Source organism: Pseudochaenichthys georgianus, chromosome 10 (assembly GCF_902827115.2).
Source record: "Pseudochaenichthys georgianus chromosome 10, fPseGeo1.2, whole genome shotgun sequence".
Lineage (NCBI taxonomy): Eukaryota > Metazoa > Chordata > Actinopteri > Perciformes > Channichthyidae > Pseudochaenichthys > Pseudochaenichthys georgianus.
The window spans coordinates 17484126-17510791 of NC_047512.1; the positions used below are offsets into that span (position 1 = coordinate 17484126).

The 26666-nt window shown below is 41.6% G+C and overlaps 2 protein-coding genes across 5 annotated transcripts; both read left to right on the forward strand.

Annotated features, from left to right (window-relative positions):
* Positions 1-349: 349 nt before the first annotated feature.
* ganabb (glucosidase II alpha subunit b) lies at positions 350-15335 on the forward strand. 4 transcript variants are annotated; one of them, XM_034092550.2, is made up of 26 exons: positions 379-429; positions 873-915; positions 1237-1338; positions 2043-2151; positions 2580-2707; positions 3329-3508; positions 3667-3732; positions 5213-5273; positions 5381-5459; positions 5947-6043; positions 6155-6335; positions 6461-6614; positions 7037-7272; positions 7480-7606; positions 7764-7843; positions 8004-8144; positions 8582-8678; positions 8831-8932; positions 10162-10405; positions 10619-10683; positions 10944-11020; positions 11840-11914; positions 12007-12120; positions 12204-12310; positions 12453-12553; positions 13779-15335. In XM_034092550.2, exons 3-26 carry the CDS (start codon positions 1238-1240, stop codon positions 13886-13888), a joined length of 2832 nt encoding a protein of 943 aa, XP_033948441.1. In that variant the 5' UTR covers positions 379-429; positions 873-915; position 1237; the 3' UTR covers positions 13889-15335. The 4 variants fall into 4 exon arrangements, with proteins under 4 accessions (XP_033948439.1, XP_033948440.1, XP_033948441.1 ...); XM_034092548.2 differs by lacking the exon at positions 873-915 and having other exon boundaries at positions 350-429; XM_034092551.2 differs by lacking the exon at positions 873-915 and having other exon boundaries at positions 424-443.
* Positions 15336-16158: 823 nt separating this feature from the next.
* Positions 16159-25662, forward strand: LOC117454370 (pre-mRNA-processing factor 39). Its single transcript, XM_034093585.1, has 15 exons — positions 16159-16243; positions 17625-17866; positions 18316-18441; positions 18549-18667; positions 18817-18984; positions 19306-19486; positions 19572-19676; positions 19860-19977; positions 20366-20520; positions 20679-20805; positions 21237-21508; positions 23422-23600; positions 23688-23762; positions 24104-24275; positions 25016-25662. The coding sequence occupies exons 1-15, from the start codon at positions 16186-16188 to the stop codon at positions 25082-25084; spliced, it is 2166 nt and encodes a 721-aa protein (XP_033949476.1). The 5' UTR covers positions 16159-16185; the 3' UTR covers positions 25085-25662.
* The last annotated feature ends 1004 nt before the right edge of the window (positions 25663-26666 follow it).

Below are 26666 nucleotides of genomic sequence, written 5' to 3' on the forward strand. Positions count from 1 at the left end.
AATTATTTCAAGGCAAGACACCCATATTTTGAGATAAATCAGTAATCGAGAAAGCTATACATAATATAGTACGACCTCGATTATATTTGTTATTTGCAGAGGGATCCGTTGGAGATTTCTGAACAAATATCAAAATGTGTTCACTTCACTGACTGCAGCTTGGGGTGACGTGTCCGTGCCTGAGAGGATGAATATGCAAACCAAGTTCACGTTACATCCTACTTTATCATGAACAAGATCAAAAGATAACGACAAGATTGATTATTATCACAATACATAACGTAAATGTTAAAAAATGCATTTTGTTACGAGTTTAAAGAAAGACATCAACCAACTAGTCAGTTATTTATTTTTCTACGATTTTTGTAACGGGCTGATATGGGCGGAGCTTAGCGGAAGCATATCCAAGATGGCCACCTTCACTGAAAGGTAAGACAAAGCAGGTCCGCTGTTTCATCCTACATTTATAATTTGTGTGATATGTAATAATATAGCGGGAGGCCATGAGATTAACACTGGGGTTACACACTTGGTGGATATGTAAGCACATTTATATGTTGAGGGTTTAATGGCCACTAGTTTAAATCACTCTGGAACAGTCTCTAACCCCTTCAATTGAATTAACTGACAGTGCCACTGTTAGCACGGTTAGCACGATAATCCTGATCATAAGAGGTAATTAATAGCAACACTGATTTCAAACAACCAGGTAATACACCGTCTCTTAAACACTGACATATCACCGTTGTCGTTTTAGAAATGTGGGCCTGTTTTGATAATGTATTTTGTTCCTAAAATCCAATTGAATGCAAGCTAACTGTAGCCCACATTAGCGGATACGCTAGCTAATATTATTGTCTCATCATTTCAAGCACAACACGTCACCCGGTTTGACAGGAGCAGTGAGGTCTGGAAGTAAGTCTTAACATGCAGGCTCAGGGAAAACGGGTTTTTAGATGTTAAATGTTACTGTATATGCACACTGAAGCAGGTTGAGGAAACGGGAAATTGGTTAGCTGCCTTTGACGTTTTCACTGGAGGACACATTTGACCAGTTTAGAGAGATCAAAGTCCGGATGTGTGTGGGTAGTTTGTATAACCATAACTCATGCGCTTGTGCTGTAATTTGGCAGGGGTCCTCGTGGGTAATTATCTGTGTATTGTTCAACAAAATGAGAGTTAATGATTTAGTGAGGTGACCATAAATCTACATTATCTTCTTGATTTTCTTCGTAGGATGGCGCCTGTCTTGGTGCTTTGGCTGGCCGTGTTCCTCAGTGGGACCTGGGCTGTGGACAAGGGCAACTTCAAGACCTGTGACCAGAGCTCCTTCTGCAAGTGAGTGCAAGATAGACAAATAATTCATTCACCAAGCAGTGTGAAGGAAGCTCAACATGGCTAAATGTCAAATAAATAATCATTTTAATGTGTATGATACATTGTCCCTTTTTTATAAATACAATCTATTAATGTTCTACTAGGGAATGACATTTGCACATGCCAAGTATATGGTAAATATGGGATGTGGCAGGTAAAACTAGAAAGAAAGACATTTGTCTTTTTAAGTAGCTCCTCTTGAATAATGTAAATGCCACTATACTATACAATCAATTATAGGATATTTTCTTCCAAGCACCTATACTGTGATGAACTGAGGGGGATCTACAAAGAACATATAAATATCTGGCAAAAATTCAGCTAAAACCATGTCAAAAAGATATAACAAGGAAAAGGTATGAACAGAGCCTCCAGGGATAGAACATTGGTTCAAGATGGTCCATGATATCTATTCAATGGAAAGCTAACATAACAATTGTGAGCGATTTCGTTGACAAGAACAAGGAAAAATGCCATCATTGACATAAACATGAGGCCAACAATGACTGAACTGTGAAGTTAGGGAATAACTGAGAATGGAAATGTATACATACATGAGATGCCCCTCAAACATTTGACTTGCCTTAAGTTGTTGTATCTAGAAAAAGCACACAGTTACTGATTTATCAACGGTGGTCACACTTCTTATTACATTTTAAAAACAGGCGTCAGCGGGCATTGAAGCCTGGTGAGTCTCCCTATCGAGCGCTGCTGGAGACCATGGAGCTGACCAACACCAGACTCACGCTGCAGCTCATCAATGACAACAACAAGGTAAATCACACACTTACAGAAGCAGCTCACTATGGAGGAAAGTATGGCTGTCAGAAGGAGGAAGGCAATTACATCAAGTCTGTAAGATGTACTTAAAATCACAAATGTAAATTGAATTATTAAACTGTTAACAAGTGATAATATAGCCTTATATTAATGCCAATTCCCTGATTAGGTCATCTGAATGATATAATGAATGCAAGTCAGCAGTTTCCCATCTATCAAAGTCAAATGCCTTGCATGGCTTAGTGTAATGCCAAAGAAAAACTGTCCCTTGGCTGAACCCGTAGGACGACCTGTACTTTATTAGATTATAATGAAATTCCTCTGTACTCTCCTTTGCTTCTCCTCCATCTCCCTCCTTTCCCTCTGACCCCCATTCCTTTTTCTCTCTCTCACACTATCTCTCTATTTGCGTCTGCCATCAGGTGCGCCTGCTTCTCGAGCTCTATCGTCTCCAGGGAAACATGACGAGGGTGAAGATTAACGAGCTGAAGCCGCTGAAGCCTCGCTATGAGGTCCCAGACGTGCTCATCAGGGAGCCGCCGACTGAGCCGTGAGTCTTAGGGGTGTTACCAACTGTGTGTGGTGGGGGGGGTGGAGGTCTTGATATGACAGAATCAAACTCCCAGTGTCATTTTTATGAATGTATTCCTTATTCACTGATTTTTCTTAGTCTCCATTTGGATCTGAAATCCTCTCACATTCTTTTGGGGTAGAAAGATTTACAATATTGAAAAAGAGTAAGTCAATAAAGAGCATAGATAATATTTAGTGGAATCAAAAACATCTTGTGTTCTACTTTAGGTTGAGGCATGTTCCCACGGTGAATAACCTGATTGAGAATCTACCAGTGAAATAAAAGAGCATACTTGGAGAGAAGCCAGCCTTCCAGATAATTGCCTTCTGGCTTCATCCCTCAGAATCTCATTTTAGACATTCAACCCTGAAGTTTAGTTTTGCTTAACTAGGATTTAAAAAAATACCTACTAAACTATCTGTACATTAAAATGTTTTTTTCAGTAGGTGAGAGGAGTTTGGTTTTACCTGAAGTAAGCTGTCAAACAACAGAGGGTGTTACTATCTAAATACAATTCCCTTGACTTTTTGTTTTCAAACCAAACCTTTTATTTAACTTTACCTCCTCTCTCTCGCCCTCTTTCTCTCCCTGCCTCAGCCTGTCACTCTTGTCTCAGGATGAGAACGGAGTGGTGCTGTCCCTGGGGGCGGAGTCTCAGAGAGTCATCCTCAGCGCCCGGCCTTTCCGATTGGACATCATGGAGGGGCGAGACGTGGTGATGTCGCTGAACTCTCGTGGCCTGTTGGCCTTTGAGCACCTGAGGATGCGCAAGGACACGTGAGAAACCACGCATGCACACACATGCCCAAAATGCCAACCCTTTTTTAATCCACGTCCTCACTCAGTGGATGATTTAGATTTTTGTTTCCATGAAATGGTTTGTTTTTTGAGTATTGTCTCTGACTGGTTGTTCTGTCTTCTCCCTATCATCCTAGTTTCTCCTATAAAGTAACTAGCACAGTGGCTAGCGTGTGGAATAATATCAAGAGAGTATTCTCTAGGTAAAGACCGTTAAGATTTGTAAGTGTGTATCCTGTTCCTTGTGCTAATGCTGCCAATAGTGACAAAGATTATAGGGACTCCCATCGCACCAAGTTAAGTGTTTACCCTCCAATAAATGTGAATGAGAGAGGGATGTGTGTGTGTGTGCATGTTGGTGTTTAATTTGATCCGTAATTAAAGGGTCGATCCCGCCCCTGTTATCATTAAAGGATCGTTTAAACTAATAAGTAATTGCCACTCAGGGTGTAGGTGTTTAGTCTCATTTCATGAAACAAAGAAAAATCATCCTGATTTCATCTTGAGAAAGAAAAACACATTCACCTGAATGATTTAGGGTCTGCTGTGATTTCCTGTCTGTCAGATTAACCTAAATGTCTATGTAGCGTCCCTTTTTTAATTCTAACAAAGCAACTGCATGACTGACTGTGTGTCCTGAGCAGTTCTGTTGACTTAAACTAGTTTCCCCGCTTTCTCAGCTCATGGTGAGAGCTTCCATAGATAACATAATAAAATAGTTGCAGCAGGTGTTGACGAGTTTAAAAGACACAAAAGATCATTTCTCTTTACAAACACACCAAACAGAAAACAAGTGATTTATTTGATAGTACTGCAGCCCAGTTCCCAAACCTAACCGCAACACTGTCTTTGTGGTTTTACATCAGTTTGCATTTTATTTAAAGTGTCCAAAGCTCCTAAAATTGGGACATTTTCAGTTTTATTTTTTGGGAACTGTGCTTCTTTAGAGCTCTGGACCAATCCTCTTATTATTGTGGAGAAATGCTTCTGTAGGCCCCCCTCATTATGTTGTGTTTTTGTGGTGTGTTAAGACCGTCCTGCATCCACGTACGCAGTGTGGCTGCAGTTTAAGATGAATGAATAATGTTAGAGTGAAACATTAACAATTAACCTATGCAATTAACGCATCAAATTCAAACATCGTCAAACTAAATCCTTAATTTGAATAAATAGATTCATCAGATATTTATTTTATCAAATCATTTGAAATAATGAATAAATCCATATTCATCAATAAGTTACTTTTTGGCTCCTCTGCCTCCTGCTTGGGCTGCAGACCTCTCCCCCCCCCACAGCTGCGTGTGGCCGACTTTTCTATCACTTGATGCAATGCTAAGGCTTTGATCCCACCATGGTACCTGGGGGACCCTCTGGGTACCAGGTGTTGCATGTAGCAGCCTCTAGAGGTCCTATCCCATAATGCAGAGCTTAAAGTAGCCACAAGGTAGGGAGCTGCTCAGTCCCCTTCTTCATTAAAGCTGATGAAGTCTTAACCTTTTAGAGTTTTTGTTAGTACTCATTGTAGATTCTTGGGGCATTTACCAACCTCCCTGTTTGTATGTTTTCCTTTTTTGTTATAGTTTGATTATACTCCCATATTATCGTGTCAAGATAGACTCTGCCAAAGTGACACATCTCTCTTTTTCCAATATTCCCGTCATCACCCCTCACTCCATTATGTAGCAGTCAGGCAGACCCGGAGGCTGAAAAGAAAGAAGAGGCCGATCCAGCAGCCCAGCCCGAGGTACTACACGCTAAAATAAGAATGAACATAAAAAGTTCATTATAACATGCTCGACGCTGTCTCTTCCCTTGTGAATCATCCTACTGTTCTCCCTGTCTGCCTGCCAGGCAGCAAAAGAGGAAGAGAAAGATGAAGACGGGATGTGGGAGGAAACTTTTAAATCGCACACAGACAGCAAACCTAATGGTATGCTATACTTGTATTTCAGTTTGCAAGTTAAAGTGAAATACTCTTAATATCTCCCTGAACCCCAAGCAGTTTCAGGTTGTTGTTGGTTTTTGTCACATTCTTCTCACTGTTGCCTTGTTTTTCACTACAATATATATATATATATATATATATATGTGTGTGTGTGGTGCAGTGGATAGAGCCTTGGTGTTGGGATCAGATGGTCACAGGTTCAAACCCTACTGCAGTCAGCATGTCGTTGTGTCCCTGAGACACTTCACCCCAAATTGCTCCTGTGGAGATTGTCCAGTTGCTTTGGATAAAAGCATCTAACAAGTAACATGTAATAATAATAATAATGTCCTGCTCTTCTAGGCTAACCGCACAATCATGCCTAGAAGTACAGATACAGAAATGTCTTTGGTGCAGTGCAGGTCTTTAGTGTCATGATGTTTTTAAGGTTAACTCTCCTCTTAACTGATAATCGGTTGCTTTCGCCTCACAGGTCCATCTGCTGTTAGCTTGGACTTCTCGTTGCCGGGTGTGGAGCACGTCTACGGCATCCCAGAACATGCAGACACCCTCAGACTCAAAACCACAGAGTGAGCGTCAACAACAAGTCTCGTTTCACATATAAAGTGTAATACGAGTTGCCTGGTTGCATCTTTGTCGCATTGGATTTATAGGCCTGAGTGTTTCTTTCTCTGTTTCAGAAATGGAGATCCATACCGCCTCTATAACCTGGACGTGTTCCAGTACGAGCTGTACAACCCCATGGCCCTCTACGGCGCTGTCCCCGTCATGTTGGCCCACAACGCCCAGCGGACCACCGGCGTCTTCTGGCTCAATGCTGCGGAGACCTGGGTGGATATCAGCTCCAACACAGCTGGAAAAGTAGGTGCATTTTTTTTTTTTTTTCCCTTTCGTTATTTGGAGTTTTTTTGTTAGAATAAAACAAAAAAAGAGCAGTTGGGGTTTGTAACACCAGAGCTTCACTTACTTATTGTCTCTCTTTTCAGACTGTGTTTGGAAAAATGCTGGATTATGTTCAAGGCTCCAATGAGACTCCACAGACCGACGTACGTTGGATCTCTGAAAGCGGCATCATCGATGTCTTCATTATGCTCGGGCCCACACCCAAAGATGTCTTCTCTCAGTATGCCTCCCTCACAGGTAGGAAGATGGACGGACAAACACTTATTGCCCTATTTCCCACGCTTCCAGTAGTTTAAGCGAGGTCATATACATTATTTGAAATGTCACAATATTTATGACTAAATTCCTCCATATTGCAACAATATTGTGGAATTACTATCGGTGCTTTTTATACCATATTTACATAATGAGATGTTTAAAATAATAATTATAAATTACATAATGACTTACTGAGTAAGGATATAATACAAATAGGAAAAAATGTGTCATGCAGACTTTAAAACCTGAAAAACACAAGACTATGTCATATTACAATATAAACATCTTACGCTCTTGTGACTTATCGTAATATCAATATATTATTGATATTTTGCACAGCCCAACATGTTCGACTGTCCTCCTCAGCCCTCACTTTTCTTCCTCCCCCTGCTGTCCATCAGGCACCCAGGCCTTCCCCCCCCTCGCTGCTGTGGGTTACCACCAGTGCCGCTGGAACTACAACGACCAGGAGGATGTGGCTGCAGTGGATGCGGGCTTCGATGAGCACGACATCCCATATGACTACATCTGGCTCGACATTGAGCACACTGATGGCAAGCGCTACTTCACCTGGGATCCACACAAGTTTGCAACTCCAAAGGAGATGCTGCAGGGTCTCAGTGACAAGAAACGCAAGGTAATTATGACCAATAATCCAAAATATACCAGCAGATAGATCCCCACAGCTACTGGAATGTGGAGCCCCAACTTTTCACTTCTTGTAAATTCATTCATGCTACAATAACTATAGAAGTGGTGTTGATTTGTTACGTTTGAGTAAATTCCCTTCAGGGCTAGCATGTACACTTTCCACTCAGTCTTCTGTTATTGTGTATTTTTATAGATGGTGGCCATTGTGGACCCTCATATCAAAGTAGACAGCAATTACAAGATCCATAATGAAATCCGCTCTCGGAGTTTCTATATCAAGAATAAAGATGGCGGGGACTACGAGGGCTGGTGCTGGCCTGGTAAGAAACTATGAATGCAGACATTTTTTTTATAACTAAGCTTTATGAACTGGATCTTTACTGAGAAACATTTAAAGTAATGTTTACCCCAATGTGCAGAGAGATAATTCCAATGTTTATTTCACTCACATTCCTTTTGTGAACTGATCATCTATAGGTAGTGCCGGCTATCCAGACTTCACCCGAGCAGACATGAGGGACTGGTGGGCCAGCATGTTCGCCTACAATCAGTACGAGGTGAGCCCGGACCACAGTTGTTGGTTTTCGGGCCATTCACACTGAATTCTTTGAGAAAGGATATCTGCAATTCTAGATTCTGTTCCAAGATTTGTCGACTATTCGTGGATTCAAAATGACACCTTTCCCATAATATCCACCTTTTCTCTCCGCTCTCCAGGGTTCCATGGAGAACCTGGACACGTGGAACGACATGAACGAGCCGTCAGTGTTTAACGGACCGGAGGTGACCATGCACAAGGACGCAATGCACGGAGCCTGGGAGCACCGCGACGTGCACAACATTTATGGCTTCTATGTGGTGAGTGCTCACAATCTGTCTATGGCTGAAACCTTTTTTGTGTATTTCCTATCATTTCATATTTCTTTGGTTGGGTGCTGCTCATGCATGATTGTTAATATTGTTGCGTAGGCCACTGTAGATCATTTTGAGAAAATCCAGTTGGGTCAAAGCAGGTAGAAAATTTCTGAACCACACAGAAACCAGGAGCTCATAGTGCTCAACAGAAATCTGTGTTTTAGCAATAAAAAATACCTGTAGCTATATAAAAATACATCATTACATTTTTCCTTGATATTCTGCTACCTCTTCCCACTAGGGGCAATTTAAATATTGTACACAAGGTTTTTAAAAGGATTTTCTAGGTCATAGTTCACAATATCCCTTTTTAAGAGAACAAAATATGCTCTTAAAATAGTCCAAATACCCCCTCTGACTATCCTGTGTGCAACCTGCAGCAAATGGCCACCGCGGAGGGTCTGATCCAGAGGTCCGGAGGAGTCGAGAGACCGTTTGTTCTGACCAGAGCCTTCTTCGCTGGCTCACAGCGCTACGGTAAGCAGGATCCATTCTGCTAAGCTGCATATATTACCTTACTTTTAATTCAGGTTTCATCCAGAAAAAATAAATGTCTATCTTCTCTAGAAACCTCGATGTCAGGCTGTTTTTGGCGCAGCGTCCTGAGTGTGAGTTGTGTGTGTGTGTAGGTGCTGTGTGGACCGGAGATAATGCTGCTGAGTGGGAACACTTGAAGATCTCCATCCCCATGTGCCTGAGCCTGGGCCTGGTGGGCATCTCCTTCTGTGGTGGTGAGTGATCGAGCTTCACAGTCAGCTGTTACCCCCTGTCCCGTTGGTTTGGTAAAATGGCCAACTAGCTTGAATAACAAACTATTCGGAGAATGGCTGAACATTTTTGTTTCTGCCGTTCAAAGCTGTTATTTTAAGTCTTTTTCAGTACTTGTTATACCATGTTGAGTTTAATAATGTTGCCTTTTGATTTATTGTAGCAATTCATGATATTAAGACATTTTAGAAACTGATATTAACATGGTTTTATATTTTAGTTTTTTTACTCTATACATCAGACCTGCACTTTTATTGTCCATACATCTAAACCAGTGCTTCTCAAAGTTTGGTCCGCGGACCACTGGTGGTCCGTGAGCGCCCCCTAGTGGCCCGTGAGTATATTGGTAACATTTCACATTTGAAATAAATTAATCTATTTAAGTTTTCCGCACTCTCGCGGGAATATCTCCGCAATGGAGCAAGCTTAAGTTTCACTTTCAACTGCATGATATAGCCCAGCGCAACACCTTCGTCACACATGTTGCCACCTGTTTGTACAATTTTCAGGCGATTTGTAATCTGTTCTAGAAAAACAATGTGTTTTTGGATATTTGTGGAGTTAGGTGGTCCGCGAGTGTTTTTTAATTGGTTAAGTGGTCCTTGGTATGAAAAAGTTTGAGAAACACTGCTCTAAACTATAGTAACACACTGTTTTGATATCCAACGTATGATATACTGTACTTTTATAACATGTCAGTATCTTTATTTATATATATATATATATATATGTATTCCTATACATACGTTAATATACTATGCACTGAACTGCTTTTGCCTCTGGTAACATGGAAGGTTTGCAATGACAATGAGTCTATTTCAAACCCCACAGTGAGGCAGGATTTTGAGATATTCCCGGAAATAGATGTTAGTTTGTTAACTAAGTTGTCAAGGAAACATGCACTGATAAATGCACGAGGTGTTGCCATGGTGTGAGCGCAGGTTCCCTTGTTGTATTTATATTTAGCAGCGATGCTCACTGTGTGTTTGAATCTCATATTCATGATTTGATCACTGCACTGAGGTTAAATAAACTTGCGTTTAGTTTAAGAAAAACAAATGTCTTCCCCTTCGGGTTAAGCTCTAGATGTAGAAGATCTCAGGAGGTCGTTGTGTCTGCCTCTTTTATGTACACCCTCCTCTGAATAGCCCAGCTCCAGCACTAACACTGACCCCACCTGTCTGTCTCCTAGCTGACGTTGGTGGTTTCTTCAAGTCCCCGAACACGGAGCTGCTGGTGCGTTGGTACCAGACGGGAGCGTACCAGCCCTTCTTCCGGGCCCACGCCCACCTGGACACCCCCCGCCGCGAGCCCTGGCTGTTCGGTCCAGAAAACACGGCGCTGATCCGTGAAGCCGTGCGCCAGCGCTACACCCTGCTGCCCTACTGGTACCTGCAGTTCTACCACGCTCACCGCACCGGGGAGCCCATCATGAGGTGAGGACGGGGCAAATAGTTTATGTCCTCTTACCCTGTAGTGATGAGTTACAAAACCATCTCCCATCAATGTGCATTATTTGCCCAATACAGGGAAATGGACATTAAAAACTAAATTCACAGAAAATAATTTTTATGTTCATTTAATTACTGCCGTTTTCAGTCATTTGCTTTGATGTGGATAACATATGAAATAATGTTGCCTTGTTTCAGACCTCTGTGGGTGGAGTATCCTGAGGATCCTGCTACTTTCGCTCTGGAAGACGAGTTCTTAATCGGTGAGACAGAAAGAAAAAAATTATTTTCTTGTTAAAAGTGAGATCGATTTATGATTTTAGTTTTAAAAAACAAACATGTTTGCTGGTCAGTGTTGCCTCCTAAATGATACAATATATATGATTATAGAATAACCATGCTGTTGTTACTGTTGTGACATAATGATAGAACTTGTTTGGTGTAGATCTGTTCAGTTGAGCCCTGAAACAGCTGACCTACACGAGGTGAGACTTTAATTACATTTTGAATTAAATTGTTACAGGGAGAGACCTGTTGGTGCACCCAGTTACTGAAGAGGGAGCCAGGGGGGTCACGGCGTACCTGCCGGGGAAAGACCAGGTGAGAGGAAGAAGCACAGTCAGAGCTCCTCAGATCTGGGACTCTGCCGTACAGTGACGGAGCGTCCACACTACAGCTCCAAAAATAGCTTGGAGCTGGGCGTGTCTGGAGCTTGGGGATTTTATTCAAGCAACACGGCCAACAACCAATCACATGAATCTCCCGCCCCCGACATACAAAGCAAAAACCCCCGGGGATTTTATGCGAGCAATATATATATAAACTCCCCAAACAGGCGAAAACCTACCAGTTTCCCCCACTGTCTCTGCCACCTCCCTCCATGCCTGGTTCCTCCGGTTTGTATCCCGGTAGGTGAAGAGGGTCTGGTCATACAAAACCGGGTGATTCGCTACGGCGATAGTTAGTTTCTCCTCTGACTTTTTTTGAAATATAGAAATGAACGGCGGGATATCTCTCCCAGCTTAGACGCGGTTTGATTGGCTAGCGCTTCAGCTGTCAGATTTTGGGAAACGGGATTTGATTGGCTGGCGCTGGCTACTCTGGCGTCCAGGCGACCAGAAGTTGAACAATGTTCAACTTCTGGTCGCCTGGGACGCCTGAGACGCCTCGCTCGGCTACCCACAATTCAGTTCGGCGAAAAAGCGCGGCTACGTGACGTCACCCCATTGAAAGTGAATGGGCAGCTTGGAGCTGCTTGGAGCTTTCGACGCTGTAGTGTAGACGGGCCGTCACTGTCTCTTTGTGGTGTCTTTAGGTTGAACTTCAGATTTAAACATTCTTTATAGGAGATGACTGCCGTTTCAGGTGTCTATTGTGTTGAACAAACGTTGGTGTAACTCTTGTGCTTGTGTTTCTCAGGTCTGGTTTGACGTCCACACCTTCCAGAAGCACAACGGAGCCCAGAACCTTTACATCCCCGTCACCATGAGTTCTGTAAGATACTCCATTTCTTCACTTTAAGGCCTTATATAGCTGTTTATTTGCTTTGTTTCCTCTGGTGTTAATATGGAGCTTCCTGTCTTCAGATCCCTGTGTTCCAGCGTGGAGGCTCCATTATTCCCAGGAAGATTCGAGTGCGCCGGTCCTCTTCCTGCATGATGCAGGATCCCTACACCTTATATGTAGCCCTCAACCTGCAGGTAACTCAATCGTCAAAACTGTCATCCACTGCTTTTTTGGTTGCATATAGTCCTTTCTGACATGTTGACCTTCTGTCTGACAGAGAACTGCAGAGGGTGAGCTCTACATAGACGACGGCCACACCTTCAACTATGAAAAGGAGTTCATCCACAGGAGGCTGTCCTTCGCCAACAACGTCCTCTCTTCTGTGTGAGTCATGAGTGTTCTCTGTTTCAGTTCAGTAGAAAAAAGGTTTAAGCTAAAATAATCTAAAAACCAATATGATTTTTATCGTAGGTGTTTCTCTATAGTTGACATAAGGGAATTGAATGTGTCTTTGCTTGTTCCACAGTAACCTGGCTCCAGAGGCCCAGTTCTCCACTGGCTCCTGGATCGAACGCATCGTCATACTGGGAGCCAGTAAGCCCAGCAAGGTGCTCCTGAAGACTGATGGTGAGTGGAGATAAGTGCTTATTTAAGAATGTGTTAATAAAGGGGGCTGAGTTTCTGTTATGTTTTTATTATTAATTTTTCAGGAATATTATTCAGTTTTTTGTGGCAAATTCAGGTAGGCTAAAATGTTATACTGAACATTTTGGTAAATCTGGTGTCACCAAACTATCACCTTGTTTCTTTTTCCCAAGCCCTTGTGTTGTCATTAAAAATAATAAAGGATTTTGATCGAGTTAAAGTGGTTTCTATATCGTCTTAGTTATAGGGAAAAAGGATGTCATTACCATATTAAATCAGTTTTCATTAAAGGTGACATGTCATGCTTTTCCGGTTATTGCCCGTCCCCTGGTGTGTTATGAAGGTTTTTTGTATGCATGTAAACGGTGTGCAGAGTCAAAACCCTCAAAGTACACCATGTAGGGAGTAAAACTCTAAAACAGAAAATACCTCCCCAAAACGCCTCGTTGGAGATACGTCACTGTCCATTTGATTCTTCCGGGGACATCATGATGTCATGTCGTCCCCGGAACTAAATGGACCAATCCGTGGAGCCGTTACGTTAAGCCCCCGCTGATTGGTCCAAATTGACCAATCCACGGACTTCCTCACACACTCACTCAGTGCATGCAGCTCTGCTGATCTCTCCTCCCTGGCTGCAGGCTGATAACAGACAGTTGGGATCGCGGCGAAGTTCTCTCTGCAGACCCATTCTCACAGCGTGTATCAACCTTTTTCTTACTCAATATCAAGCCACACTTATTGTTTTTACTTCGGCTGTGACTTTGTGTGTGCTCAGGGTGAGTTTGGCTGTGTTTCGCTGTGTATCGCTAAACAAGGAAATCACGCCTCCACGGAGTTTAGCGCGATTCACAACGTCCCGACTGGTCCCGACCAATCGGAGCACACTGGGCTCACAGGGAGGGGGGGGGGCAAGAGCTGCAACGAGCCGTTTAGTGGAGAGAGTGAATACACATACTTTACAGAGATGCTGTATGTGAAACCAATGTGAGTTTGGAAAATTGCACAGTATAAATCTATTCTAGTAGACCACAACAATGGAATTATGATCAGTGGAAATGGCCATGACATGTGACCTTTAACCAAATTAACACTGTTTCTTCAAGCTCGTTGGTTTCTCATGTTGCACCCTAAGGATTTAAAATGTTTCCGCTGTGAGATTATTCTTCCCAAAAGTTTTTATTCTAACACTCTTTCTGTTTTGCAGATGGTCAGGAGAGCCAGGTAGAGTTTGACTTCGACGCCTCCATGTCGGTGTTGACGCTCCGCAAGCCCGGCATGAACGCCGGAGCAGACTGGAACGTGATGCTTCAGTAACCATGGAGAGGAAAGGAGGAGGAGAAAATGACTGACCCGAGAGAGAGAGCGAGCAAGAGAGAGTGAGAAAAAGTGAGAGTGAGAGGGAAGCGCTGATGTCCATGACTAACTACAGCAAGACAACAGGATAGCCGTCATGAAAAATAAAGGACATAAACACACACACAATGCATTATATACACACACACACACACACACACACACACACACACACACACACACACACTCAAACCCATGTAGACCTGTCAGTCGAGCTGAGCCACGTAACGTTGCTGCCATGTCCCTCTTGTGTTCAGTCGCACTGTAATACCTAACAACAACAAGAGGAGGTTACTTCTAGATAGATAATCATCTTTGTCACATTTTTCAAATAGATAATAATTGAGAAAAATAATGTAATTGTAAAGAGTCCATTGGGTTAAGAAAGAAAACCTGCATGCACTCTAATTTTTCTTCTTTAATCTTCTATGTTGTTGTCCATCATCCACTCAGAAGAAAGATCACTGTGGGATTTAAAATGAAGGTCAAAGCAGACTCGCCCCACCTGCCGTTGATTTCCTCTTATCTGTTTCTGACTTAATGCTCTCAACATGCATTCCGCCCCTCTTTAAAGCCAAGCGCTTCATTCAGCTCAGACCTCGACCTTCTTTACTTGTGCCACATTTCATAGATTTTGGAGAGGGCTTGCCAACAATCAGCTGTCTGGCTTCACATGTTACTTTCATCCTGCTGAACTTATTGGTGCCATCAAATGGAAAGCCTCTTTCTTAGCTGCAAGTTCATTCCTATGTGGCCTCAGAGATAAATGTATGTGCATGGAAATAATTCATTGTTCAGTACGGAAGGGCTCGGGTCGTTCAGCTGGTGCACAGAGACGGGATTTTCAGGCGTTCTTTTGAACAAACTTGGCAGTGGGAATCGCTTCCGGGGACTGAACCACTGATGTGTGCGGATGATGCTGTTGACATGCTTTCCTTTTTTTATTGATTTATTTTCCAAGCTTTGTTTACTAGATATTTTTCTTTTTAATGCACTTGAGCGTGATTTGAGAACTTTAAAAGATGTTTAGATTGTTCATGTTTAACTAGGTGTCGGGACCATGCGGCATCTCCAGTGCTTCATTTGGATCTTAATTAAGGTGTTGAATCTTTAAAGATGTTTCATGATGTTGATATAAAGCCTTTTGATACACTTCTTGAAAAGTGATTAATATTCCAATCATTTTCTGGAGACTCTGGATTGTGTCCCAACTAGTCGGATCGTTGGACCTTTTTTAGGGGTTTTGAGTTTGTCTGCTCGATTGTTTTTAGGATCATAAATGTACATGTTGCTGCAATTTTGTTGGTGATTGCTTGAAATGGAAGTGAAGAAACTGACTGTCAAAGTTGTCGGATGTACTCTAAAAGATTAAACCAAGTGAAAATAAAGTTGACCAAATGTAAAATAACTCAATTTTTATTCTTCCCTACTTATGTTGTTGGTTTACCATTTTCTCAAAGGTATGGAGTCTGTCCTTAAACAACAAATGTCATCTTTTATAAAAAAACAAAACAATTGTACATTCATATGATGAGAAAAAACTGAATAATAAATTAACTTTTATGTAGGTAGGAATACTAGCTAATAAAAAGTCAAGTTGAGTAAATGGTAAGAATATATAGTTGTGTTACTGTAATATGTGAAATAAAAAGAATTGTATCAAATGGACGAAAAAGTACTTCATTACGATCTCCTACATCAACGCTGGTTCATATCGGCAACGTTTTTATTTGTTGAGAATGTGTTTTGAGTTCAATGAGTATTTTATTGAAAGAACAGAGCATCCTTTGTTTCATGCTCTCTTAACAGTTTATGAAATGATTAAGTAGAAAACACTATTCTTATTGAACATTATACTAATTTTGCTGTCTCAGGCATACATTTGCATCGCCACAGAATGGTCAATGTTTTACTAATTATAGATAAATTATTTATTCATAAGGACAAATAATAACGTGCTACTATAATAAAACTTTACACTGTTAATTCCCTGAAGTTAATGGAAACTGCAAAAGATCTCTTATATGATCTGACCAATGAAATCATGTCTTAATAACTTACAATTTTTCTGTGCTATTAATATTGCCTGTGTACATTGATTATGTTGAATCATGAATTGTCTGTTCAGCATAGATGAGGATAAATATCACAGTTTAATGATTTAATGTTTGCTGTTTAATGTGTTGCTGTTTGAATTAAAAGTGTTCATCGGTGTCTTGTCGCATGTTAATGACGTCAGCGAGACGTTGTTTCCCATCATGGCGGCAGAAGGCTGTGACGAGTTGAGCGGCAACGGGGAGCTGGAAGAGTCCTCAGGTAGTTTCAATAACCTTAATAAATATACAATGCACACTTACGTTATTTGATAGATATAACTGGGCTTTCCTTTCACCTGCAAGGATTTCAAGTTAAGGCTCCGGTTGTATCTGCTTTAAGGATACACAAGCATGAGGAGCTAGGCTAAGCTAACGGGATTTCAAGTACACACAGCCCCAAACAGCAGCACAGTGTTGTGTTCACTGACTTTAACTCACTAAATTCCCCCCCCTGGGTTTGACTAAGTGTTGAGCTTCTGCTAACTTATTATTAGTTGAATTATGTACAAAACATCCAACATGTAGTGTAGTCATCGCTGCAGTGGAGCTCCAACCCGTAAACTGGTTTTAATGAATGAAACATAGTTCTGCAGGTGTAACGATTCAAGAATAAAAGCCTAATAATAGCATTTCAATGTTTTGTTCTCTTGGGTGTGTTTGCAATGTGTTTGTCCAAAAATACGTGTTGTACTTTATCAGCATAACTGGTTTGGCTGGTAAATAGGGAACAAGTACAGTGACATAAAAACATACGTACGACATTTTATTCTTTTATTATCGTGATGTTTTCGTTACGTTTTTTGCGATGACAGTCTTGAGTTGGTCTCCATTGTTATTTTAAACAGTTTCCACTAACCTTGCTTGTTTATCTTGAGAGATCTTGCTGTAATACAAACACTTTACAGACTATGAATCTTCTACTTAAAGTTTGTTGTACCTCTAGTTTTTTTATAATAATTTTTTAAGCATGTGGGGTTTCACTCACTGTTGTTTTTGTTTTGGCCATTTTTCACAAACGTGTACAGGAAGCAGAGAAAGGTTAATTAATAACATCTTATTCCATTAATTTGATCAATGCCTTTTTCCCTATGTAGGTCTATTGCATTTTTCTATTAGTAGTATTCTTTTTAGACCTCTCAACATCCTGAGTTTCTGTGCCACAGCATCTCAAGAAAATGACCACAATGAGATAAACGTGTAGAAGTGAAGCAAGATTTCAGAGTGCAACATCACAGCAAACAACTCCTCAGTCTTTTATTTACTGATTAAAAATAGCTTTGGGTTGTCTGAAGTTATTGTTCTAAAAAAAAACGGCTGGCTAAGACATTGATTGTTGTTTGGCCAGTCAATGGCCTGTGATGAAAATATTACCTCAGATCAATTTAAATGACCGTTTTTTAAATAAAAGGATAATGGCCAAAAACAAAAAGGCTAAAGTCAGGGTAGGCCTGCTCTTTTTTTACAGTAAAAATACGTTACAACTTTTCCAATGAAAAGAACAATGGGGAAAAGAAGTAGCTTTCAAAAGGAGCGTCCCTGTATTATGCCCTTTAATTATTTAAATGTAGATTGTCTGACTTTTTTATTGACTTCCTCTTCAGCTATGGAGGCCTCTGAGGTTCCTGCCTTGCCTCCGACTGAGATGTCCGAAGAGAACGGCAGCCCCCCAGAGGCCCCTCAGGTCTCCGTTGGCCCCGACCCGGCCACCTTCTGCATGCCCCCGGCTACAGAGGACGAGGAGGGAGAAATACCTGCAGACTTTGAGCGGCTGTGGAAGGCCGCACACGACAACCCTCAGGACTTCACCAGCTGGACCGACCTGCTGCAGTACTGCGAGCAAGAGGTGTGTGTTTGGGGCTTTACCAGAGAGAGAAGGGGGAACCAGTGTAGTGACGATGTAGGAAAATCTAAATGTTTCTCTCGGGAACAATTAAGTGAATGAGAATAAGAATTGTAAATGCCCTGAAAGGCAATATCTTTTATGTGAAGAAAGATCAAGCCTATTGTTTCCCTCTCTCTTTTTCTTTTTAACTGTATTTATTTATTATTTTCTTCTTTTGTTTTATAAGATTTTTTATGTTTTGTTATTTAGTTAGGTTGTTTTTAATTTTGTATATTGGTCTGTTTCAGATTTTTTGTAATAGTTTTGTCTCTATTTATTAATTGTATTCAGTATATACATCATGTTTTTTTTTTTTTTTAAAGTCCCCATGACGTCACAAAACACTCGATCTCTGGAGGCTTGCTGTAGCCTCGCTTGACATTTAAACATTCTTCCTCTCCTCTGTTCAGAGTCACATGACAGCGTCTCGCAGAGCGCTGGAGGCTTTCCTCGCTCGCTACCCGCTCTGCTACGGCTACTGGAAGAAGTACGCTGACCTGGAGCGCCGCGCAGGATACAACAACAAAGCAGAGGAGGTAAAACGGGAAAGAATATACTATGCCTTGTTTTTCTTCCCCACAACTATGTAAAAAAGTGTTTTCCACTGGTTCTTAAAAACTGATGTTGTGGTTTGTTGTGTCAGGTGTGTATTCAGGGTCTCCAGGTCATCCCTCTCAGTGTAGATCTGTGGATCCATTACATCAATCTGCTGTTGGGGACTCTGGACATGAACCTGCCCGAGTCCCCCGATCGGATTCGCAGGTACTCTCTTTAAGACTTTGTTTTTACCTGTATTTTTGTTTTGTTTTTTATTCTGTTTGAATAGAAATTGAAGATAACATATCAGAATAAAGGGTCTGTTTGTGAGAGCTGTTTTCATACCTTACTTATTGTCCGTTCTCAACCCCCAGTGTGTTCGAGGAGGGGGTTTCAGCGGCAGGTCTGGACTTCCACTCAGACCGGCTCTGGGATCTGTATGTGGAGTGGGAGAAGGAGCAGGGCAACATGAAGAACGCAGCAGCCGTCCTGGACCGAGTCCTCAGAGCCCCCACCCAGCTCTACAACACCCACTACGACAAGTACGACCACACACACACACACACACACACACACACACACACACACACACACACACACACACACACACACACACACACACACACACACACACACACACACACGCACACGCACACACTCACAGGAGATTAATGTGTGTGTGCCTATTTAAACTGCTTCTAAGAAAATCACAAGAAAAAAGCATTGTTTGTTTCCTATTGTAATAATATTTTGTAATCTTGATCGAATATTCCCATTTTACTTGAACACCCTTTCACTCTTTTTCTTCTCCTATTAATCTCATTTTGTGTCTCGCTCCGTCCTCCTCTCCTGCCCACTTTCAGGTTAAAGGAACATTTGAACGGCCATGAGCCCAAAGACGTCCTCTCCCCGGAGGAGTACGAGGAGCTGAGGGCGTTCTGTCGTCAGACTCAGAAAGCAGAGCGAGCGGAGCAGGCTCAGGAGGAAGAGGAAGAGAGGCCGCCCGGGGAGGAAGAGCCTGCAACCCCCGAGGGCACAGACTCAGTGAGTAACACATCTACCGATTGAAACATGTATTCTTTAGTGATCGCAAAATAGATGAATTAAATATAATTTCTGCTCTCTTTAGGAGGAATTGATGCAGAAGATCAGGGAGCAGGTGCTGATTCGCAGGGACAACGTTTACCAGGACAACGAGGGAGAAGTCCGGAAGAGATGGAACTTTGAAGACGCTGTGAGTTTTTTTCTGTTCCCTTCCCTTCTCTCAAACTCGACTTTTGCTGTTTCTCCCTCATCTTTTTTGTTTATTCATTCACGAAACAAAAAGCTTGATAACTGCGTTTTAGTAGTAAAAACGTTTAGCTATTCTACAAGAGGTAAAAGAAGCCTACTCAATCGCTCTTTCTTTGTCCCACAGATCAAACGCCCCTACTTCCACGTGAAGCCCCTGGACCGCGTCCAGCTGAGAGCCTGGCACACCTACCTGGACTGGGAGATCGCTCAGCTGAACCCGGACACCAAAGACCCCCAACAAGGTGACCACATGCTGTCATATAATCCCAGCCCTTCTTCAGAGGGCCCAGATAAACCCCAAGTCAAAAAACAGTTTTACTGGTAGAGCTACCTATTCAGCTAAAATGTTTTTAGAGATGTCTGACTACTCTCAGATATTAGGAAACTAGATTGAAACTGGCTTTCGATGCTCAAAGTAGCGTCATATTGTTTATATTATCTTGGGTAACAGGGTCATGACTCATGATCTGTAGAAAGAGAAATCTCTTTTTGGGGCTTTAACTTGAAAACTCAGCAACTCACACCAAAACAATCTGGTAAGTGGAAGAATATGTATTTTTAATATTGTGGTCAAGTGTGTTTTTTATATTTGAAATATATTACTGTTTTGATGCCATTGTCTCTGCCTAGATCCAGACCAGGTGGACACAGAGGGGTCAGAGGTCACGCCAAAGCCTCGGGAAGAAACACAGGATACTGCGGTTTCTCGCGACGACTACAAGGTCCGCATCCTTTTCGAGCGATGTCTGATCGCCTGCGCTCTGTATGAGGAGTTCTGGATCAGGGTAAGGAGTAAAAGTGTGTGTGTGACCGTCTTAATAGAGAGAACATAGTGTGTGTGTTTCCTTGTGAGCCTACAGATTAGATGAGTAAGAGACATTTGGGTGTACATGTGATCTCTGTGTGACGTCGTCCTTGTGTGTCGTCCTTGTGTGTCGTTCAGTACAACCAGTACTTGGAGACGCAGAGTGTGGACGAGGCGCGGGCCGTTCTGAGGCGAGCCTGTGAGGTCCACCTGGCGAACAAACCCAACATCCACCTGCAGTGGGCCACCTTCGAGGAGAGGCACGGTACGACAAAACTCACATTTCCTCGTAAAACATTTGCAAAGCTCATTCTGGTGAAAACTTCATTGTTTACTGATTTATATAGTTTACAGCCACTTTATAATCCCAAATAATGTCTTTGAAATCCTTTTTTCACTTCACCTACAGGTGAACAGATTTTCTCATACATGGTGAAATTGGGTTTTTTATGTTGGACAGTCACGACCGCACTTTATGGAGTTTTAAAGCCTTTGTTGTTCAATAAGATAAGTTGATGACCATTTTGTTTACTCTACATCCCTCTTTTCAGTATGTTCATAGTTATTGAAAACTTTGTCGGATTATGTTTTTTTTAAAAGGATATTTGGAAGAGTTTAAATACATGATGCTTATTCTCAGTAATAGATTAAATATTCTCATATATCCTCCAAATAAAAACAAATTCTCTCTATCAGGCGACCTCACGGAGGCGCGCCGGGTGCTGGAGTCTCTGGAGAAATCGCTCCCAGGGTTGGCGGTGGTCCGTCTTCGCAGGGCGGCTCTGGAGAGGCGAGCGGGTCAGCTGGACCAATCAGAGGCCTTGCTGCGGGAGGCGGTGGAGGAGTCCAAAGAGAAGCCCACGTTACATGCTTTTTATTCCATCAAGCTGGCTCGCCTGCTGCTGAAGCTCGGCAGGAACCCAGGCAGAGCCCGAGGAGTTCTGCAGGAGGCGCTGGAGATCAGTCCGGTGAGACAGTTAGCTACACCCACACGATTCAGATTCATCACAGGCTTTACACACATCTCTGTTGATTCCACACAGATTCAGAGATCCTGATTTACTTCCATAAAACCATTTGCGGATTGGTGGTTGGAATGTATTGATTTGACGTTTTGGAATATAAACACATTTCTACTGCAGTAGACCTATTTTATTAATGGTACCAACCTGCTGATTTATTATATTCTAGCAGTCACGGCCCGTCCACACTACAGCTTCGACAGCTTCAAAAACGGTTTCCAACGCGTCTGCCCATTCACTTTGAATGGGGTGACGTCACTTTTCGCCGAACTGCATTGTGGGAAGCAGAGCGGAGCTTTCCTGGCGTTTCAGGCTGCAAAAGTTGAGCAATGTTCAACTTTTGAAGCTTCTGAAGCTTTCGGTGGAAGCGTCAGCCAATCAAATCATATGCCAGTACAAGCTCTAGCCCATCAAACCGCTGCTTGTGTGTCAGGGGCGGGAGATTCATGTTATTGGTTGTTGGTCGAGCTTCAGACACGCCCAGCTCCAAGCTTTTTTTGAAGCTGTAGTGTGGACGGGCCGTCAGACTGAGTCATCACATTCATAAACATTGTCTCTGGAGATGTAGAACAGGCCTTTCCCTATCATTGAAGTAGTGGTAGTATTTGATAGGTTATTAACTGTTTCTACTGTTTTCAAGCAAAATGTGTGAAATCGTGCTGAATATGATCTCATTTCAGCTTTAAAAATGAGTGTTGCTGGATGTCTTTGTCCTTTACCATTGTACAGTGATGCAAATTAGTCGCTTTTCAGCGCCTCCCGCTTTTTTAACGCTGATTTGGGTGACTTGTGTATTTCGTGGAGAACCGAAGAGTGAAAAACAGGTATAAAATACTATATGACAGTAACAAAAAAGTTGTTAAAAATAACAAGAATATAGTTTAAAAGGGGAGTGATTTGTAAAATATCCAAAAAGAAAAATATGCTTACAGTTCTGTTTCAAATGGGTGTTGAGAGATGTATCCATAGATCTCTTCATGTTGCTCTCAAAGTGCACCAGATTGATGCTTTTAACTTCAACATTTAAAAAATAAATAAATAAATCTTCCCGGGGGAGCATGCCCCCGGACCCCCCTAGAGGAGGTTAGGTCCCCCCCACTTAAATCATGTTCACATGGATAGGATACTAAATACATTTGCACACATCTTGTGTCCATATCTTTCTGTTTTGGTGGTCATGCCACACCGTGCACATGCATGCATACGAGAGTCATGGTGAGATATCTGGATTCAGAGGTTGCTTTTTCTTTGCACAGCATGAAAGAAAGGCCAAATTAATGGGCTGTGATTTTAGTTTTTTTAAGCAGAGGTTGAGTTCAATCATTTGTACGACCCTCGGAGGATGTTGTAAAAATGTAAAGGAAAAAGGTTCCCCACCCCTGCTGTAAATAATAATAAAAACCCTTGATTTATAACTTAACATCTCTGTCTCCTATTGATCTGAGTATATTATAAAGAATCGCCAGTTAATTGAAGCATTATAGGCCTTTGTCAGATGGTATATTATGCTGGTTTACGCTTCGAATAGTTCTCTCTTTTTTCACCATACCTGTGTTTGCATCACTGATTGTAGAATCAATATTCAGGTTTTCTTATAGACTTCCTGTCAAATAAAATTATTATATCCAGGTCTCAGCAAATGTTTTGTAGATTTATGAAAATGAATACATTAGTAGCATCCCTATCCATTTCCCTTCTTATATTCCATGTCTACTTTGAATGGTAATGGATGAAAATGTAAAACTTTGCAGGAAAATGATCAGAATCACACTTGTACCTTCAGGAGTTAAAAAAAAACAAGAAGGTAAAACCAAAGTCACAAAGTAACTCTGGTGTTTAATGTTCTCCGTCTCCCTCAGGATAACGACAAGCTGCACCTGAACCTGCTGGAGCTGGAGGTGTCGGGCGACCCCTCGGCCGAGGCGGTGCAGGAGTGTGTGACGCGAGCCCTGGCCGCTCCCCTCGCCCCACACACCAAGATCCTCTTCTCACAGAGAGGCCTGCAGTTCGCAGAGGACTACAGCAACTCTATAGAGAGGTCAGAGGTCAACATAGGTCTCCTGTGCGTATAAAGCTTCCTCTCTGACCTGAGTGTTGTTCCTGATGGTCTCTGCTTCCTCTGCAGCGTGCTGTCCGTCTACGAGGAGCACCAGAAACTGCTGAAGGAGCTGGGCGGAACCAAGAGGGAAGCAGAGAACGGGTAAATCCATTGACTTTGATTTGTTTTATGTCAGTTAGATGTTAGCAACTTCTAAAGAATGTAACTTTCTGCAGCTCCTAGATGTATAGAAAAAGAAGTGAGCTTTCTACATTCAATTGTGTTGCCTTTATTTTGAAGGGAAACTAATTATGTTTCTTTCTGAGTTTCAACAAAGCTTTTTGTCTAACCTTCAGTCCTAGGACAATTTATGTCTTAACGTTTTTCAAATATAAATCCACAAATAGTCTAAAATCAGTTTTCATTTTATTGATATTGTGCCCTTCTGATGTTTTTTTATCTCAACCAATGCATTTAAATCATTTGTAAAATGTGACTTTTAGAGATGAGGAAACAGAGAAGCTGATGAAAAGTGAAGACGGCTCGGCTGTTGCTGTATCTGCACAAGATCCGCCCACCATGCCGCATGTCCCCATCACCGCCCCCCCGCCCCCCGTGATGGGCGCTGACGCTAGCGCTCAGGCCGGATACGGGGGATACAGCAGCTGGTACCAGGTAGGGTGGAGAGTGTAGTCACATCACTGTTCAGGCTGGAGTATTAACATGAACACAGAAGCATTTAGGAATAAAGATTGTACGGATGAATGCAAGCACATTACACAAAGATTATTCATTAAAGTATTTCCTTTAACTTTGCTTAATGATGCTGCTCAGACAAAAACTGGTATATTGATTATTTGACCATTACCTTACGTCAACTATTGAAGCGACACTCTGGAAGACATTAGCCAGTAGAAATTGGGGTACATAAAACGTTAGCCCTTTGAAGGTTTGCCCCAAAAAGCTTGTTATTATTGGTACCATTTTGCTTTACATCTAATACAATACATTATTAACATAAATCATGTTCTTGTCAAAACCTCAAAGTAATCTTGTTGAGTTTTTTATGCTTCTCTCTTTTTTATATGCTAACAGAGCACTTATATACTAACAAAGGACTGGCTTATCTAAAGCCAGTTGAGTAGCACTTGAAACGATTGGCTCTTTGAAACCTGATGTTCTTATATGATTCTGTTTTCTTCAAGGTTGTGTCTTCCTGGTCGAATGTACTTATTGTAAGTCGCTTTGGATAAAAGCGTCAGCTAAATGCAATGTAATGTAATATACATCTTTAGCCAGGCAATATCGGTTCAGTTCAGTTTGTTTGCCATTTTATTTTTCACTGCTTTTTTAGTTTACAACAACAACCCTGGTTCTGTGTACCTTATTTCCTGTTTGTTCTGATTTGTTTTTAGCAACCGCAGTACGGCAGCTACGGATACCAGAACTGGAACTACAACCAAGGCTATTATCCTCCCAGCTAAAGGGGACAACTGTGACTGTGACACCAAAAAAAACACAGGAAACGTTTTGACCCAGGATGAGTCCTCAGCTGAACAACAAACTGAACCACGCAGTCCTGCCGGTCCACATGATAAAAAACAAATCATCCTTTCCTCTCCGTCCCATCCGTGAGTCGCCTCACTGTCCTGGAATGATTTGAATGAGAGGCGGGAGATGAGCTCTTTTAGCATGTCGTGTCATTTCAGTGTTGATTCTGAGGGAGGGGTGCAGATATGAGGAAAGGAAACGGTGACACTCCCACTCTCAGTGCATCAGTGTCTCTCAATTTAATCAGAAATATTTTTGTAATTGTTTGCAAACCCAGCCCCATCGCTCTGGTTTTAAAGTCATCCAACTTTACAGGTCATGTGTGATCGAATATTTTGTACCATTCCAGAGTAGGCTATTTGTTGTTTTTTCTAATGTATATAAAGGTGTTTTATAGTGTGTCACAACAGTGCTGTTTGTGTCGCGTGTCTGTTTGCTTGTACTTCCATACTGAGGGAGAAAAATCAACCTCATTAATTGTGAAAATAAATCTCTTGGCTGCTCTTTTCTACAGCAGCGTCTTCTTCATAGTTGGGAAAGAGTTAGTGTGCATCACTGCATCACCTCGAATTCATGTCAGCAGGAACTTTAGGAAAATGTCATCATCATAAAGTTGTGTCAGTTTAATGATCTTAAAGCAGGTGGGTTACAGAGGCTGTGATCTTCCCCTGTTCCCTTTGATAATACATCCCTTACATTTCTGTGAGGTGCTACCAACCAAATAGTCTAGATGGAAATAGGGGTCCACGCGCACCCCTCGGAATTTTTTATGCCACCTGATTTTTCTTAATCCTTTCAGAATCTGCCAGGTGCCAAGCTGAAATAATGTCCGAAAGGCTCCATTTCTAACCCTTTATTGCACCTAACCCAAAACATTAAAATTTGATGTAGCAAGAGGCATAACCTTTGAAGTAAACAACATACAGAGACAAATGAATACATTTTTCCATACAATTCTGACCCTAGGAATTCAATGGAATGGTTATTTTTGACATTTGGACTGTATTTCTGGACAAAAACAGCAAAAAAATGTGTGTCTGACCAACTACTTTTTTATTTTTCAAACGCATAGAGTGAATATTTGTTGACAATCAGTTTTTTTTCAATCCTCCAAGTGTTTATTTTAAGATTATATTGGGTACCAAGCTGAAATAATGTCCCAAAGGCTAGTTTTAACCCTTTATAGCACGTAACCCAAAAATCGAAAAATGAAAATATAATGTAGAAGAGGCATAACTTTTGAAGTAGACAACTTAGAGTGAAATTAATAAATTTTCCCACACAATTTTGATCCTAGGAATTCAATGGGATGGTTATTGTTGACATTTGACAACATTTTGACTATTTCTGGACAAAAACAGCAAGAAATGACCAAACGTGTGTATGAACAACTACCTTTTCAACACATAGGGTGAATATATGTTCACAATCAGTTTTTATCTAATCCTTTAAATGAAATGAAATTATTAAATAAAATCTTGTTGGGTTTATTTTAAACTCTTTATTGCACCAAAA